A 19,472-nucleotide genomic window follows, 5' to 3' on the forward strand; every position below is an offset into this window, starting at 1 on the left:
CTGCGGATTTTGATTTCTGGTTAGCTGATGCCAAGACAAGCCGATGCCATTATCCCAGATTTCTGCCAGATTCCTAACCCAGAAATCAAGAAACACATGCAAGTTACCCATACAGAGAAAAAGACTGCATCCTAGTCCCCACGTCTTGAGGGTGAGAGTCCTCCTCACTTTCAGTGAACATAAATTGAAGAATCATGTGTTGCGGGGGGGGGGGGGGGGGGGGAGCTGATGGGGTAGGGCAGCAGGTAGAGAGAAACAAGAAGTGGAAGGGAGGGAGAGTCCAAAGAGAAATAAAGACTCAGGTCAAGGGAAGAAAATACAATGCTTCTGTTTTCTGAAGCAAAATGGGAATAAAATCACAAAATCACATGACCGTGAAGTTCTAGGCTGGAGGTGTCAGGACCAGGGCTTTGATTTGGGGGACCGCCAGCCAGCTTCTGCCCGTCGTGACACAGGCACTGGAAGGCAAACACAGACCACTCCCAAGGACAAAGGAACCATGCCAGCTCGAGCACAGAGCGGAATGCTCTAAATCTGGGGACATGCTTGTCTCTGAATTATCTCCTCCTTTTCAAAGACCACAATCCCAGGCCTGTTTCTGCAGGTGCAGAGCTTAATCAAATGGAATTAAGATCAAGGCTAAAACTTACAAGGCTCCAGAAGTATCTGCCCTGAGGAGATAATGATTTCTTAAGTGGTGGGAGACAAAGAGAGGTGTGTCGGAGTTACAATTGTAAGATAACAGTTTGGGGAGGAACTGATTAGATTTTATGTTTTCGTTTCCTAGGATATTAGAAGATTTCCTTACCTGAATAGAATTTATGAATCAACTTTAAGTAATTACTACCCCATAGTAAAATGCCAGCAAGAAAAAGGTCATTGTAAATTCTACCATAAACTAAGATTTGTTATTTTTTAAAAAAGCTATTTCCTTCAAAAAAATCCTTTTCCAATCTCTTTTACAAAAGTATTTTTCTAGTTCCATTTAAAAAAAGATTTTTGAAATTAAAAAAAAAATTTCAAGAAATAAAAAAATAATAAAAATAAAAAAAGATTTTTGTATGGGTGTTTCAGTATAACAAATGGTATTTTTTTTTTTTTTTTTTTGAGGTACTGGGGCAGGTATTGAACCTGGAACCACATATTTGGGAAGCTGGTGCTCAACCACTGAGCCAATCAGCTCCCCTAAGTTGGTTTTTTTTGTTTGTTTGCTTGTTTTGTTTTTTCAGTAGGCAGCAGGAACCAAACCCAAGACCTCCAATGTGGGAAGAAGGCGCTCAACTGCTCGAGCCACAACCGCTCCCCAACAAATGGTATCTTAATGCTCATGTATAGCAGCCCTGAAATGGAGTCAATGCACAGGAGAGAGCAGGCCCCAAATAATTTCCTCTTGAATTAGAGAGTAACATCAGAAAACACCACTCTCCAAAAATTAAAGCCAGGAATAAGAATATAAAAATAGTAAGTTATTAATAGAAGTAACTCATCCTAAAGTGGTTGATAGACATGCTTTTACAGTGGCCCAAATATCAAGAATTTACTGATACAAATATAACCTATGTTAAAATCTTAGAAACTGCAAAGTAAGACCACAAAGATAGATGAAGGGTGGTACGATATACACTATCAAGAAAAAGGCAGAGGAACGGGTGTAGCTCAGTGGGTTGAGCATCCACTTCCCATATACAAGGTCCTGGGTTCAAGTCCTGATATCTCCAAAAAAAAGAAAAGAAAAAGGCAAGTGGAATGGTGCACAATCAGTCAATGTCTCCAGTCTAGTCCAGGTAGAAGAGGGAGGATATCCAAGGTTTAAGGCAGGAAAAGCATTAGCGCAGTGAAGGACAACATGCTAAGCTGGAGACAGACAGACATCTGCCCAATTTCCTTTATCAGATTTAATTCATACAAACAACCTTCTGAACCCTAAATTTGGTCTCCTGAGTAGATGTAGCTACCAAGGATGAAGTTGCTTTAAGTAACTGGACAATACCAGCTTTTCAGCCAGATACGCTCCTGACTTTCGCTAATAAACTGGCCTACTGGTATGTGAGTCAGCTTCTTACATGTTTGATTTGAGCAGAGAGCTACACCTACTCAAAATGTAGCAGCCAGGACAGACCTGGCCAAATGACTCACCCACATCACCCACACCACCCACTCTCCATAGAAAATAAATTGGCCCACAGAGCCAGAGGCTTCTGCTCTGACAGGTGAACTTCTTAATTATTAATTACGCAAGAAATAAGAGAAGCAAGAGCAGTAATAAGAGATATGCCCAGAGGCGACATTTCAGTTTGGCTCAGTAGCATGCTCCAGCAGAGAACAGCTCCTCTTCGGCGCTGAACACCCAGCTGACAAACCTTGGTTAGGTTGTTTTGATAGATGGTGTTCAGGCGGCTCACATAGGCATCCCGCTTTTCCTTTATGACACTGCAACAAAACCTGAGTCATTACGGGGAAACAGGGCTTTCCTCTCGCGTGAGGAACAAAGTCAAATGTCACCGAGACAGTCACCCCTTCCCCACAACCCTCTGCTTTCTCCTCTGCTTTCTCCTCTTTGGGGAACCGGCATTCCACTCTATGGACAATGCTTGGCAGACATCTACCATAAACAAACTCTTTTCTGCTTAGAAAACTAGTGGCTTTGGCAAGGTGCCTAGCACAGGGTAGCTACTCAACAAGTATGTATTGAGTGAATGAATGAATTTGCTAAAATACTTTAAAATATTGATGGCTACAAAAAAATTATGGCTCACTTAATTATGAAAGAAAAATATCTATATTTGCAATCAAACTCTCTAAGCACTCACCCGCCAATGAAATTTACCTCTCACAGCTTTCAAAGCCATAATCAACGTGGTCGTGCATGAGCTCAAAGTGGACAGCTGTGTTCCACATTACCTGTAAAAAAAAAAAGTAACCAAAACAGGAGTGCATGAGTCCCAAAGGAAGAAAGAAACCATATATTGGATGGTAACTATATAACAGCATGTATAAATACTTACCTTAAATTAAAAGCAAAACTAAACATTTTCAAAGAGAAAGTCCAGAAATATGATCAGATAGATTTTATAGAGAGGTTTTCTTCTGAAAAGTCTGGAGAAATTACTTCTACTGTTAAATAATCTTGATTATAAACACTATAAAAGCAGATTATAAGCCTCAAATTCCTTTTTTTAAGTTAAAATTTAAGTCCTGCCCCCTTTTTGAAAAATATCAACTCTAGCAAATGGAATTGCATCAACAACTTTATAGTGGAGTCACAAGAAAATTTTTAGATAAAGTTGAGGAACTGGAAACTTTTAGAGAATGAGTTCCTATTATATATTCAACAACTACGAAACATGTCCTTTTTGGAATATATGTAATTAGAACTCAAAAGGCTCAAAACACTGCTTGTGGAATGTATCCTATAAAACCATAAAGGCCCTTTGTGCCAAATGATCTTCATGGCAAGTGAATTCAAACTGCCACTTTCCTTCGTCACCACACGCTTTAGACCCTTCTTGAAGAGCCTTACAGTCCTTTGTACCATCTCTTCAGGCATAATGAATAAACTGATGACTTTGCTAAATTATTTTAAACAGTGAGTAATAAAGATCAATACTACAAATAAATTGTTATTTTAACAAATATCACTTCATCTCCTATCATCACAAGGTACGATATTATTTGCTTCCAATTTGTATCGTGGGCAATGTTACAGCGTCAACCCCTCTGGAGCACCTCCGTATGAACTGCATTGGGTTTCAGGCGCAGACCGAACCAGCATGGTCGGGGCCAGCAGCCCCAGCCTTCTGCTTCTCTCTATTGCTGCTTCACTCTGCCCTTCTAGATGGGGGGAGTTGCTCTGGGCGTCAGTCTATTTTTCTACAAAATAAAAGGCAGGTGCCAACTAACCTCAAGAATGCAAAAGCACAGCAGCGGACTTGGCCCAGTGGTTAGGGCGTCCGTCTACCACATGGGAGGCTCACGGTTCAAACCCCGGGCCTCCTTGACCCGTGTGGAGCTGGCCCATGCACAGTGCTGATGCGTGCAAGGAGTGCCCTGCCACACAGGGGAGCCCCACGTGCAAGGAGTGTGCCCCGTAAGGAGAGCCGCCCAGCGCAAAAGAAAGTGCAGCCTGCCCAGGAATGGTGCCACACACACGGAGAGCTGACACAACAAGATGAAGCAACAAAAAGAAACACAGATTCCTGTGCCGCTGACAACAACAGAAGCAGACAAAGATGACGACGCAGCAAATAGACACAGAGAACAAACAACCGAGGTGGTGGAGGGAGGGGAGAGAAATAAATCAATCTTTAAAAAAAAAATTAAAAAAATAAAATAAAAATTGGGCTACCATGCAGTATTAGCCCAGATAGCATTTTAAAATTATGAGGCCCTGAGGTAGAACCAATTAACACTGAATTTATAGCCATAATTGATTTAAACTCCATAAAACCAACTTATAATTAATTTACACAATATATATATATATCCATAATTGCATGGCTTCAAGTAGAATGGATGTAGAAATCTAGGATCAAAAGGAGAGAAAATAATTGAGGGAAAATGTCCCAAAGAAAATTTCCTAAAACAGGAAAGATCTACTTATACTAGGGAAGAGATTAGGGCAAACCTTGCTGGAATTAAAGGCAAGCGTGCATTACTAAGGAGATTAGGGTATTTGCGTAGATGATTCCAGAAAGCTGCCAATGGAAAATGTACTCTAGGTAACAAAAGGTTGTAAACTTGGGATTATAACATGTTCTGACAGTACATGCAAATAAAGAGTCAAATTATTTGCAAGTATAAGCAACAGGCAGCTTTGGAAATGAGAGCTGATAATTCTTCTCCTCTGTCAAGGGTGAATTTACACTATGTGACTGGTACTATATAGATTTTCGACCAAAAATCACTAGAGTGGTAAAGAGAATTCACAAGGCCGCAGAATCTGATGAAAATAATTAAGAAGATTCCATTCAATAACCTGGTTTGCTAGCTGGGTCTCCCTACTGAGAAAAAAGTATCATGTGCAGATGACCAGCCCTAATTACCAGGCCCCGATAAATTTTCACGCACTCTAAAGTAAAAAGGCAACGTATCATTTTCTAAGACAACTCCTTGTAATGTTGGGTGATGAATTCACTAGTCTGATCACTCCTGAGAAAACCTATCAGTGGAACATGCATTTTTGGAACTGCAAAGATGGGGATTAAGATACAAGTGAGTGCAAAGCAATTTTATCAGCAGACTACTTACCACAAAGGTACCCATATCCTGTGCCCAGATATGTCATTCAAACAGCTTGAGAAACACAATTTTAGACTGGCCCTGAGATACCCAAGTTACATAATACGTGATTTAAAAATGAATAATTCATAGGGAAAAGTATTTGTATTTAAAAGCAAAAGGTTGGGAAGCAGGTGTAGCTCAGTGGTTGAGCATCTGCTTCCCATATCCAAGGTCCTGGGTTCAATTCCTGGTACCTCCAAAAATAAAAATAAAAATTTAATTTAAATTAAAATAATAAAACAAAATAAAGCAAAAGGTACCACCAACAAAACAAAAGAGACAAGAACCCACAACAACCTTGACACATCTTGCCAGAAGAAAAACAGCTCTGGTTTCCCTGGGAAAAACTGATTTAGAGAGGCGTCAGGGTAGATGAAAGACCAGAAGGCGGCAGGCCAACCCCCTCCCCTCTGCAAAGTCACCCCGGGACTCTGGGTGGTGAACCCGGGCCACATGTGGGAGAAGCCTCCACTGGCATTGACGTGTCGTCCTGTCACATCAGCACTTGGGCTGCAAGTTGGGTGTCACCTTTTCTATCTGCTGGCGGGATCTCCCCACTGAGGAAAAGCAGCCTTTGCAGATGGGTCGTGCTTTCCTTGTGGGCCCTGACCGCAGACGGCTTGCTGGTCCTGGTTTCTTCTAGACCATCATGACCACACACTGCGCTGGTCCTGGTTACCTCCCCACGAGAAGCCACCACGTGGTGAACGTTCAGGATGGATTTCTTCAGCATGACCGGCAGGGATCTCCTTAGCAACCTCTCCCTTCCCCGTCCTCCCGCTTGCCAGCCTCCCCGCAGGGGCAGCCCAATCCCGCCAGGAGGACCTACAGCAACGTGGAGCCCGGCCCGTGGGAAGAGTCTGCCTGGAGCTCGCGGAGCCTCTGTGGCCGAGGGGGGCTACTGCTGACTACATACCCAGGAAGGCAGAAAGGAAAGGGGCGAGAGAGCTGGCCTCCTCTCAGCCCGCTGGCGTGCTAAGCCAACTCAGGAACTGCCTATCTCCAGGTTCTCAATAAGTGGTAATGAACATTTTAAAACCCACCTTATTATTTAAACCATTTTAGTTGGTTTCCGATTATATCCTGCAGAAAGAATCTTAACAGATACATCCAGAAACAGCCTTAGTCTCGTCATGATGTATCAAATATGAAAAAAGGAGTGTGGATGGAGAAGAATTAAAAATCCTACCTTTTTGGGTACACAGCCGACATTCACCTAGAGGAAAACAAAACAAACTTTAAGCACATTAAAATAATAACATCAAATAAACCTGCAGAAATGCACCCCAAGTCTGAGCCAGGAGACCTCCCTGAGTTCTAAATCCCAATGAACTAAATTCTACACCGTTATTTTCCTTTTTCCTATTCTAGAGTTAGAAAGATACAAAGATTTTCATTCATCAGTATTTTCTCAAGAAAGGCAGTCGAGAGAAAGGAGACAATTCCATTTCCAGGGGACTGTGCCGCGGAGAGGGCCACAGTCAGATGGCAGAAGCCCGAGCGGATGGAGCAGTGCAAGGAAGAGAAGAGCAGCAGGGAGGTGAGAGGACCTGCCCGTGGGGGCCGAGGGACCACTGAGTCTCACAGGGTTTCTCGGAAACTTACAATGGAGTACGCTGGGCAAATTACCCAGGAGGTCCCGAGACAACCTCTGGTGGAAATCTACGGGATTCCTCAGAGCAAAGGATGATGGATCAAGAGGTGAGATTCATCCACGCTCTAAAGTCTACACACTTGTGAAAGAGGGACCACAAATGTGACTCTTGACCTTGGAGCAACCAACACGAAAGAGAAAACACACATTGTTGTAAGATTTCATCAAATAATAACTAACCCATTGCTTAGGAAAAGAACAATTCATACCAGTAAGGCAAGAGAGGAATTCCTCCCAAAGGCCCTTCTAAACAACCTGCAATGTATTTTCTTACACTCATATTTTTGTTCACATCTGTTTATTTCCTTTGGATAACTAAAATTTCTAACATTAAAAAAGACCCGAACAAGCTGGGTTAAGTATGACTTTAATTACACGGAGTGGTATAGCAGAGGAACTAGTTGTAGGAGAACTAGATTGACCTCACTTTGGCATGTTTTAGACTCCTTAGCTCTCTAGACCTGGGTCTAATGTACATTCCAGGTGCCCTTTCACCTTATAAAATACTTACTGGAACATGCTGGGGTGTGTTGGGCAATGTGCTTAGTCACTACAATAAAGTTTTGAGATTTAAATAAACAAGGTATCACTGTGTATGTTAAAAAAAAAAAATCTGCATGCTCACTCATGCTTACTGGCACAGTTATTATATCTCATACAAAATGCCCAGGACATGACTATTTCTAGGCATTTAGCCTAAAGAAGCAACCCAACATATAAAAAAGCTAAAAGCACAAAGAGAGTCAGGTTATGTATCAACACATATTTGGGTATGATCATTTCCCTACTGTTAGCTATTATTTGGGAAAATACTTAAGTAATAAAAGTAAAAAAAAAAAGCAAGATTGAATAAAACAATTTTTAAAAATGATAAAAGATAATCTAAACAATTAAGTATTTTTAATCTCCCAGATTCCTAAAAATTTAAAAGACTGATCATAATCAGGGTTTATAAGCATATACCATTTGGCCCAGCAATTGTTTTAGGAATTTGTCCTGGAGAGAGAGTCAACATACTAGGCTCATGTGCCCAAATATGCATGTTGAAGGAAGTGCCCCGGTGCACTATCACAGTGGATAAGGGAAACAAATTGCCTATCAGTAGGGAAGATTAAATAAACTACTGTGCACTGAGGCTATGGAATACGCTACCACCATTTAAAAGGATGAGGTAGATTTCTACACACTGTTATGGAAATAGTTCTAAGATAAATAGCAAGAGGCCGTATAAAACCTATTTCACGATCCACTTGTGTTATGTAGATTTAAACACAGTTTGGCTCTATTACAAGCTGGCAACAGTCTTTACCTGACTGGGAGGGAGAAAGCCAGCATATTTTACTCTATATACTTTTTTCTTTCAACTTTTAATTTTGACACCGAACCCAGGACCTCCTGTATGGGAGGCGGGTGCCCAATGGTTGAGCCACATCTGCTCTCTTATGACAAATTTGATGACAATGACACCTCTGTTACTTCTGCAACCTATTGCCTGCCTGTGCACAAAAAGTATATGGAAAAAAACAGGAGATAAGTTCCGCCAGCAGATCCCTATCTGAAACAAATCAATCGTGATCCTTCATTACAAAGAAACCTGCTTCCCAGACGGGTAGGTACTAGGGTGAAGGGGCTCTGGCTTCCCAGAGATGCACATCGCCAGAAAGACCTAAAGCTACAACGCTTTTCACCTGGCAAATTCCCTTGCCGACCCCTGCATTCTCCAGGGGGGCATTACTCGAGGAGGAGATGCAGGAACAGCCAAGTGTCTTGCACTCTTGAGTGTACTCATTGTCACAGGGGTGCCTGTAAGTTATGTCTCCCTTTCCAAGCTGACAGTGATAGTTCATCCAATCTGGTGTTGAGAATCCCACTGTTCAGTCGGCCACTGCCTCACAGGAAACAATATGTGGAGTCTGGTGAGAAAGGTGGCAAAATTCAGGGGCTTCATTTTTCCTACTTACTTTCAATTCTGCCTAGATAGGTAAAACTTCACACTGCCCATGCCAGCAGAACTAGAACTTGATGAGTAATTTACAACTGTACCTCTAAGATGTCACCTATGCATTAAACTATCTTCTAGTCCCATGTCCCCCCCACCTCCCCGCCCCCCATAATTGTCTATAGTTCCTTCTTTCTGTCTTCCTTCTTTGCTGGTTAAAATCTAGTCCAAGACCAGTATGAGGAAGGAAGCACTTCTTAGAAAATGGACCCATCATCATTTACCAAGCAAAATACCATCGATTCATCAACTTATTCGTTCAACAAATGTATACTGAGCACCTACCATGTACAAAATACTGTTACAGGGGCTTGGAATATTTTGGGAACCAAAATAGATAAAGATTTCTGTCTTTACACAGTAACTGCACTGTCCAGATACCGCTTAGCCCTGTCCCTGGCACATAGTAAATGCTCAGTGGTCATGCCTTAACTTTTAAAACCTTTTTCATTTCAGATAAAGGCTAGCCCAGGGAGGGCATCTAACTTGAGAAAAGGGGAAAAAAGCATTCCTTGCAAAAGAAGATCTAAAGCAGGAACTGAAATATCTGCAAAAGGTGTTAAAGGGTGAGACTAAAATTGTTTTGGGTTCAATACTTAGCAAACCAGAACATTAGATTAATCTGAACTTCCCAGTGCCAGGGATCATCAAACTTAAAAGGCTTGCTACTCTGGGACATTCAGGGGGACTCAAAACTCTTCTGGAAAGGCATTTTTACCCAAGTCAGTTCTCTGCGCTATCTGACGCCCACTGCACAATAATACATCTGGCCTCTCTAGCTCATGCCGCCACATGCACCAAAAAAGAAAACAACCTGTGATTCCACATCTCATTTAATCTCTAGTGTTGCAACACCCAGCGAATACAAGATTATCACTTATGACTCACTGGAATCCATTCATAAATTGCAAAGGTTATTAGTATTTCCAAATTCCTCAGATTCCGCTCCACAAAAGAACATTCTCTGCTGCTACTTATTCAAAGTACCTTTTACCACCCCACCCCACCCCCAAAAAAAAGAAAAGGAACTCTGAGGAGTTCAGGGGCAGTCTTTCTTTATCTGTCCCTGCAGACTTAGAGGGTTGTGAGGCAGATGGTGAAGAAATATTATACTCAGATTGGTGCAAAAAAATCAAACGGAGGGGTGGGGGTAAGGAGTGGAGGTATATGGGAACCTCTTATATTTTTTATTGTAACATTTTGTGTGATCTATGTACCTTTAAAAAAAGACAATAAAAAATAAATAAAACACACAAAGACCAAAAAATTAAACAATCATCAAGGTAAATCAATAGACAATTTTTAACAACAGTATTTGACAAATTCCTCTAACCTCATCCTTTCTAAATCACTCCTTTATTTGGCACTTACAAATACAGGTGTGCCCCTTTTATGAAACTCTAAACCCACGAAAACAATTTGGATAATTTTCTGTTTCTGAAGGGTATCTGTCGATATTGAAAGAACTGAGGGCAGGGTTCTTTAAAATAGTAACTCAAAAGAATGGTATCTTATTAAAATGTATATTCACCCTACCTCACATCTTATACAAAAATCATCTCAAAATGGATCAAAGACCTAAATATAAGAGCCACAACCATCAACCTCCTGGAGGGAAATTTAGGGAAGCATATTCAGGATCTTGTGTTAGGCAATGGTTTCTGAGACTTTGTACCCAAAGCACAAGCAACACAAGAAAAAAATAGATAAATGGGACCTCTTCAAAGTTAATAATTTTTGTGCATCAAAGAACTTTATCATGAAAGTAAAACGACAACCTACACAATGGGAGAAAATATTTGGAAATCACACACCCAATAAAAGTTTAATACCTAAAATATATAAAGAAATCCTTCAACTTAATAACAAAAAGACAAAACAACCCTTAAAAAAAAAAAAAGAGGCAAAAGCCTTTAACTAAACAACTATCCGAAGAAGATATACATGAAGATATACAAAGAAGACATACATGAAAAGATGTTCAACAACATGAGCCATCAGGGAAAAGCAAATCAAAACCACAATGAGGGAGCAGTAGGGGCTCTAGAGGCTGAGCGCCCACTTCCCACATGGGAGGTCCCAGGTTCGGTTCCCAGTGCCTCCTAAAACAAACAAACAAACAAAAAAACAAACAAGCAAAACAAATGAGAAGGGGAGGAGGCTGAGCACCAGCTCCCCACATATGAGGTTCTGGTACCTCAAAAACAAACAAGAAAAAAAACCCACAATGAGATACCGTTTCATACCCATTAGAGTGGCTGCTATTAAAGAAAAGAACAATGGAAAATAACAAGTGTTGGAGAGGAGGCAGAGAAATAGGAATACTCATTCATTGCTGGTGGCAAGTAAGATAGTATAGCCGCTGTGCAAGATAGTTTGACAGTTCCTCAGAAGCTAAGTATAGAACTACCATACGACCCAGCAATCCCAGTACTACATATATACCCAAAAGAATTGCAAGCAAGGACTCAAAAGAATATTTGTGCACTGATGTTCATAGTGGCATTATTCACAATTGCCAAAAGATGGAAGCAACCCAACTGTCCATCAGTGGATGAATGGATAAATAAAATGTTGGATATTCATAAGATGGAGTATTATTCAGCCATAAAAGGAATAAAGTATTGATACGTGACAGCAGAGATGAACCTTGAAGACAGCATACTGAGTGAAATAAGCCAGACACAAAAGGACAAATATTGTATGATCTCAATGATTTGAAGCAATTAGCATAAGCAAACTCCTAGAGTCAGAATCTAGAATCTAAGTTACCAGGGGACAAGGTAGGGATAGGGAATGGGAAGTTAAGGCTTAAAACATGCAGGGTTCTCATCTGAAATGAGGGAAATGTTTCAGTAATGGATGACGATGATAGAACAACATTGTGAATGCAATTAGCAGCACTGATATACATATCTGAATGTAATAAAAAGGGAGAATGTTAGATTGCATACATGGTAACGGAAAAAAAAATTTTTTTAATCCATAGAACTACACTACAAAATGAACCCTAAGTTAAACCAAGGACCACAGTTAATGGTACAATTATAAAAATATGTTATCTTCACTGTAACCAACGTTCTACACGAATGCAAGGTGTTAATGGTAGGATGGTATATGGGAATCCTGAATTTTAAGCTTGACTGTTCTGTAAACCCAAAACTTCTCCAATAAGGGGAAAAAACTGTATCTTCAGCCTTATGGGGATACAGATGTCAAAATCTTCGCTCAGACACCTTCGAGGTAGGTCACAATTCCCATGTTACTTAATAATTGTTTTTAGCCTAGACTTAAACACAATCACCTACTGTGCACAATCACCTACTACTCAGGCCTCTTTGAAGCCGCCCCCCGCCGCCAACGGTGCTGCGGTGCTGCACAGCTCACAGTGACACTAACATCCACCCCGGAAGGCCTCTGGCACAGTGCCTGGCCCTCACTTCCCAGCTCTCACTGATGAGTCCGGCGTGCCAATACCACAGGAGCACGATTTCTCTATCAGAAAATCAGTACAGTCAGCAAGCGCCTGGAACAGGTGCTCCTGCAGACCCTGGGGCAAAAGAGCTGGTAAGTCAGAGTGAACTCTTCCCCAAGCTGACTCTTCTGACCTCTGCGTGGGCAGAGCAGTAAACCGCAGACAAACCTCCTGGAGGCTCTAACTCACCTCCGCGGTCGGCAGTCTTTGCCTTTCTCCTTGGTCTATGTTTGATCATGAGAGAAGCATTCTATACAGGTTTTTGGAGACTCAAAAAGCCGAGGTTTAAAGATCATGTCATCTGGTTTTCTCCCCTTTCTTCATGGCAGCAGGTGGCGAGGGATTACTTACCTTTAATTGAATTATATAGATTATTTCTGTTTCCTATTCTTCATGTCTAACCCAATACCCTACACTCCTGTAACTTTTTTTCCCTGTGCAGTTTTCTGTGATGTATTTTATTTTACAAGTTTAAAAAAAAACACACCCTGGGCAAACTGGGAAAAAACTTTGCATCTCATATTATGAATAAAGGACTAATTTCCCCCAAGCATAAACAGGTCCTAGAAACTGCTAAAAAGATCAACAACGCAAGGAGAAAGCTGAAGGCAGGACATGGACAGAGTTCCCAGAACAGCAGACATCATGGGCCCTTCCACCAACAAAGAGGCTCAATGTCACTGCTGGAAAGATAAGTGCAGATTTTAAAAACCTGGAAGGCTGCTAAGGGGTGTGGAGTTTTTCTTTTTGGAGTAATAAAATTGTTCTAAAATTTTTTGTGGTGATGAAAGCACAACATTTTGATTACGCTAAAAGCCACTGACTCTACACTTGGGATAGACTGAAAGGTATATATCTGAATAAAACTTAATAAATAAATAATTGTGCAAAAATGGCCAGAAACAGCCGCTATGTACGGGAGGGGAAACAAGGATTGAGAAGTGATGAAATTTTCTTGTTTGTTGGTTGGTCTGTTTTTCATGATTATTATTGAAATAATGAAAATGCTCTAATAATGATTGAAGTGATGAATGCACACCTATATGAGTATACCAAATACCACTTTTGATGAATTGTATGCTTTCTTAATATGCACCAAAAAAAATTTGTTTAAAAAAAAAAAACCTGGAAGGTTTCTTCCTAGAGTTTCCTTAAAAAAAAACAAAGCCATTTTTTTCCACTTCCTCGGGCGTTTTGTTTGTTCACTGTGGCAGTATCATCCTGTCCTAACCCATCGCAGAGGGTGGTTTGTTCCTCGCCCGGGTTCAGCTGGGAGGCTCGAGGGAACCTGTCCGCTCCTCTCACCTACACCTACATCGCAGCGCATTCACCCACAGCCTGCCTGTAGTCCTTCACTGCCCGCCTGGGCGTGTCCTGTGAAAACGTGGGCCTAGAAGGGGTCTCACAGCAGGGGTTTCAGCGGGGTCATTTTGCCCCTTCAGAGCTTTCCACGAAAAGCCCCCAAGGGGCTTTTCAGGAGCCCGGAGAGGCAATGTGTGAGGGGCAGAGCAGCTGCGGGCAGGCCGGCCATGGGGTCCAGAGGCCAGATGGACGGCGGGGTCCCCACCTGCCCTGGGCTCCCCCCCCCACCCCCGGGGGGCATCCAGGGGGGCCCCCACCACCAAGTGTGAGGCCAGCGCTCCACGACTCTGCCTGGCGCCCCCCCTACATCTTGATCCAGAAAAGGAACACTTAGTTTGAGAGTGGAAATGTGCCTTCCGAGCCGCACGTGCCTCTTCACGAGGGTCAGCCGTTCAGGTGTGGAGGACGTTCTGGTCCTCCTCGGCCTCTCACTCTGAATACACGATGGGGACAAGATCGTCTCCCACCCAAGCTGCTCACTTCCTTTTCTCAGGTGTCTTGGAAGTAATAAATTCTACTCAAGAAAAGGGAACTCTCAGACACACAAACAGACGTCACTCATCTTGAGAATAAGCAGGAACAGGAGGGAGGAAAAGCCTCCTGGGAAAGAAGACTAAAGAGGAGTCAAAAAGGCAAGTAGCCACGCCATACAGAGGCATGAAATTAGGAAACGGACTAACTGGTCCTCTGCCCTTCACAAGGTCGCAGGCTTCACCCGACTCCCTCTAATGCTTCCAGGGGGGGAAGGTCCAGTCCCTGCTCCCCACAAAGCCCCTGACACTGTGTGTGACTCACATACACTAGTGGAGGCACACAGCAGAATCACCCACGGAGCTTGCACACCCGATCAAAACCACAGCGTGATACCACTCTGCACCCATGCGAATGGTTATCGTTAAAAAATAGAAAATAAGTGCCGGCGTGGATGCAGCCAAATAGGGACCTTCAGATGTTGTTGGCAGGAATGTAAAATGGTACACCTGCTGTGGAGAAGTTCAGTAGTTCCTCAAAAAGTTAAACATAGAATCAGCATCTGACCCCTCAATCCCACTTCTAGGTATATACCCAGAAGAATTGAAAGCAGATTCGAACAGCTTTTTGTACACCCATGTTCACAGCAGCATTATTCACAATTGCCAAAAGATGGAAACAACCCAGGTGTCCATCCACCGATGAGCAGATAAACAAAATATGCTGTATACATATAATGGAATATTACTCAGCCGTAAAAGGAATGAAGTTCTGACACATGCCACTACCTGGATGAATCTTGAAGACATGTTGACTGAAATAAACCAGACACAAAAGAACAGATTTTACATGATTCCACTACATGAAACAAGTAGAATATGCAAATTCATAGCCAGAAAGTAAAGCACCATTTGGGGAGGGAAGTATATGGGAGCAGGGGAAAGGAGAATGTGGAGTAAATGCAAAAAGGTGCAGGGTTTCTGTCTGGGGTACAGGAAAATTTTTGGTAACAGATGGTAGCAAGGGTAGCACAACATTGTGAATATGATTAATGCCACTGAATCGTATGCTGGAGAGTTGGCTGAGATGAAGTTTTATGTTGTATATATGTTATCACAATTAAAGAGAGAAAGACTAAAGAGACAGTGACATTTAAATGTAAATAATACATGATCCTGGACTGGATCAGATAATGGAGGAAAGAATGCCCAAAAGGATGCTATAGGGACAACTGGAAAAATTATAATAAGAACTGTATGCTCTAGATCTATATTTCTTGAACTTGATAGGAGTATGTAAGGTGGTTACATAAGTGAGTATCCTTGTTCTCAGGAAATGTACATGCAAGTGCTAAGTGTTAGAGAAACACAATATATGCACCTACTCTCGAATGTTTAGCAAAGGATAAAATAGATGGGTAGAATGATACAACAAATGTGGCAAAATGCAGATGGTTGGTAAAATCAGGTATCTGGGTGGAGGGAGGTACACGGGAGTTCTAAGTATTGTTTCTGTATTATTTTTGCAACTTTCCTGTAAGTTTGAAATTATTTCAATATAAAAATTTAAGAAAGAAAGTAAATCAGTATATAAATAAAATACATCTGCTGGGGCTTCATATCAGATCTGTCAAGTTAGCAGCGCTGGGGGAAGAGACCTACATGGTAGACCCTTAACTAAATGTTTTTAGAATGAATTGATGTCTGGTTCCTCAGAAGCAGCACTGAAAGGTTCCCCCTACACTTGAGAACAAAGCTTAAAATTGTTTACAAGTCATGGCTACCTCTAAGCAAAGGGATGGTTTCTGACGGCTGGGTCCCTTGTTCCACAGGTTATACCAATAAAAGCTTCCTACTTTTCTTAAAATATCATTCGTGATAAAAACGGCAGTGATAGAAGAAAACTTTTTAATGAACATTATTCTAAAAACATTAAAAGTTGGCAACCGTACATAGTAACCCCATTTTTAAAGAAACAGCAGTTTAGTCTGGCTGGGAAGCATTAGATTTATAGATCAAAAATCACTTCCCAGCAGTCAAGCAGGTGAGTGCCTGCTTCCCACACAGGAGATCCCAGGTTCGGTTCCTGGTACCTACTTAAAAACAAAAAAAACAAAGAAATGGAAAAAAAAACAAACAAACCCGACTCAGGGGAGTGATGTCGCTCAGTGGTCTAGCACTGGCTTCCCACATACGAGGTCCAGGGTTCAATCCCCAGTCACAGTACCTAAAAAAATAAGCCACTTCCCAAAGGTGGACTGTGGTTAACAATATAAATTTGAGAGTGTTCTCTCATGAACTATAACAACTGTATAAGACTAACACGTGGTGTTAATAATAGGGAGCATATGGAAAAAATATACCAAGTGTAGACTACGGGCCATAGTTAGTGGTAATACTCTGATGATGTTCTTTCATAATCTGTAATAAATATTCCACAACAATGTAAGGTGTTGGTGAAAGGCTGATACACGGGATTGCTGCACATTATGCATGATTGTTTCATAAGCTCACTTCTCTAATTTAAAAAAAAAAATTAATCACTTCCTGTTCTACCACTCCATGCTAAATTTTCAAGGAAGAAGGTTTAAATCAAACTTGTTTAATTTTTCTTTTACATGGTACAAAAAAATAAACTCCATGAAGGGAGAGATTTTAATCTGCTTTGTTTGCATCTAAAAAAGTACCTGGCACACAGTACATGTTCAGTAATATTTGTTAAATAAGTTAATAAATGAACAAAAACAAAACATAATCCCACCATTTAGAAATAGGCACTACTTAGAGGATGACTCTAATTTGAATCATCCATATGTATTCACCCACAGCAACTACTAAGCTTTAGAATTAAATATATTTTAGGAAAAAAACTGGTTCAACAATCTTAAACTATGTGGCTTCGCGAAGGGGCTTTTCTCAACAGCACCACTTACCAAAAAATCACTTTTACTGTACTTTGTGTCGCTCTCCTTCTTAAAACCCTTACACACTTCAGTGTGCTTCCATAAACTCTACATTTTGGCCACAACCTACCCACGAGTTTCCCATCTCTTACTTCTATCCAGAGGTACCCTCTGTTCCAGTTCAACTGGATTACATAATAGATCCAGCCTCTGAGCCTTTAGCTCAGATGATGCTCATCTTTTAAGGTTCATGGTGCCCAGGCAGAAGGGGAATAAGTGATTATTCTGACCTTCCTCTTAACTACCAAAATCTGTTAACTGCCTAGGACAATTAAGAAAGGTAACTCCGCTGTGGAATTGACTGACTGTATTTATCTCCCTCACCAATGTAAATTCCTCGAGGGAAGGGATCCTTGTCTCACAGATGTTTACCTGCCCCTTCCCCCTCAGTCTGCCCAACCCTAGCACCTCAGTACCCAGGAGGATAACAGAAATGAATCCATGAACAAATGATATAATGCTTCAGAAAGCCTCAATTTTCCCTACACCCGCTTGGAATCATTGCACTTAAGTTTGTGGATAGCTCAAATAAATGTAATCCTCAGACTTCCTAAACCCAGGTTTTATTACCTGGTTATATTCAACCCATAGCTGCACCCTGCCTTGCCATTCAAAACCAAAACCCACGTTGAGAAGAGCCCTAATGGAATGTCCCACAAAAAATCAAATGGAGGATTTGCCAAAAATATCAATGCTTTTAGGGAAACCAAAGTTGGTGCAGCAGCAGATGACAAGGCCATGCACACAGTAAGGCAGTAGTAAATGGTAGACTGTCCTGAGCTGCCCTTTGCTCATTCTGAGAAGTCGTTTATCTCCCTCGGTGTTCACTTAACAGGAACCTAAAAATGGGGTCAGCCCCTACATGACTTCTCCCAGTGAAACCAGGCAGTGGCAGGGGATCCCACAGGCAGATTACGACATGAACTAGGAAGGAGGGCATCAAAGAAGAGAGGAGATAAAGAACTTGGATAAAGTTAGATAAAGAACTTAGATAAAGAATGTTGACTTGAAAAAATTCCACATCCTATCCTCACATATATATTTTTAATGTAATATTATTACAAAGTCAATAAAAAATAAAAAAATAAATAAAAAATTAAAAAAAAAAAAAAAAAAAAAAAAAAGAAGAGAGGAGAGCGCCCCAGGGGGGAGGAGTGAGGCTGTTCTCACTGGGAGCCCCGGCAGGGGTGGGGGTGCTCTCAGAGGTACCTCTTAGTCCACCTCCACAGAGAAAGGCTTCTCTAGTTTGTCTAGACTAGGGGGTCAAGGTGCAAGTTGATAATTAATAGGGATTTTTTCCTTTCTCATTCCCACTTTCATTTTCAATGTGAAAAATGGGCGATGGGCAAAGGAGTGAATCCTTTCTAGCCATCCATTTTCGGTTTCATTCATTTCACAAGTGGTTAGCAAGGAAGGTATTGTGTTAAGGTGATAGGAGGCCTTTGAGGAATTCCCAACTTAGTATAATTTAAACATGGGTGTCCAAAGGAATTTAGAGAACTCATCCTCAATCCCTGGTTACTGTTGGATACACCATTTTTTAAAAATTTATTGTCTTTAAAATAAAAAATAAAAAGATCACACAAAACGTTATGTTAAAAAACATAAAAAGGTTCCCATACACCCCATTTAATAGTCAGCAGCAAGCACCTCGCACCAGTTTTGTAATAGAGAAGCCTGTACAGGGAACCGGATGTGGCTCAACTGAAAGAACATCTGCCTACCACGTGGGCGGTCCAGGGTTCAAACCCAGGGCCTCCTGACCCGTGTGGTGAACTGGCCCACACTCAGTGCTGCCATGTGCAAGGCGTGCCATCTATGCAGGGGTGTCCTCCGCGTAGGGGAGCCCCATGTGCAAGGAGGGCGCCCCTCAAGGAGAGCTGCCCCATGCAAAAAAAGCACAGCCTGCCCAGGAGTGGCACCGCACACACGGATGCCACTGACCCAGCAAGATGACGCAACAGAAAGAGACACGGATTCCCAGTGCCACCGAGAATGTAAGCGGACGCAGAAGCACACACAGCGAATGGACACAAGAGAGCAGACAACTGGGGGAGGGGAAGATAAATAAAATAAAATAAATCTCCTTTAAAAAAAAAAAAGGCTGTATCAGTAATTTGAGAACCAAATTTATTTTTAGAAATTATCAATGACTTTCCAATCTCAGGAGTCACACACCTCCTCCCCTTTTTCTTTTTTGTCATTTTTAAATCCATCCAACACAAACCAAATACACACAAACAACACAAATACAAAAGCACAAGGTCTG

General features: G+C 41.6%; 1 protein-coding gene across 1 annotated transcript in view; it reads right to left on the reverse strand.

Annotated features, from left to right (window-relative positions):
* GSR (glutathione-disulfide reductase) overlaps positions 1–19,472 on the reverse strand; it is a 42,355-nt gene that overhangs the window by 21,996 nt on the left and 887 nt on the right. The window contains 3 exon segments of the mRNA XM_058289989.1: positions 2,361–2,442; positions 2,807–2,901; positions 6,470–6,496. Coding sequence (XP_058145972.1) covers positions 2,361–2,442; positions 2,807–2,901; positions 6,470–6,496 — 204 coding nt within the window.

The sequence above is a fragment of the Dasypus novemcinctus genome, chromosome 29 (assembly GCF_030445035.2).
Source record: "Dasypus novemcinctus isolate mDasNov1 chromosome 29, mDasNov1.1.hap2, whole genome shotgun sequence".
Taxonomy (NCBI): Eukaryota; Metazoa; Chordata; class Mammalia; order Cingulata; family Dasypodidae; genus Dasypus; species Dasypus novemcinctus.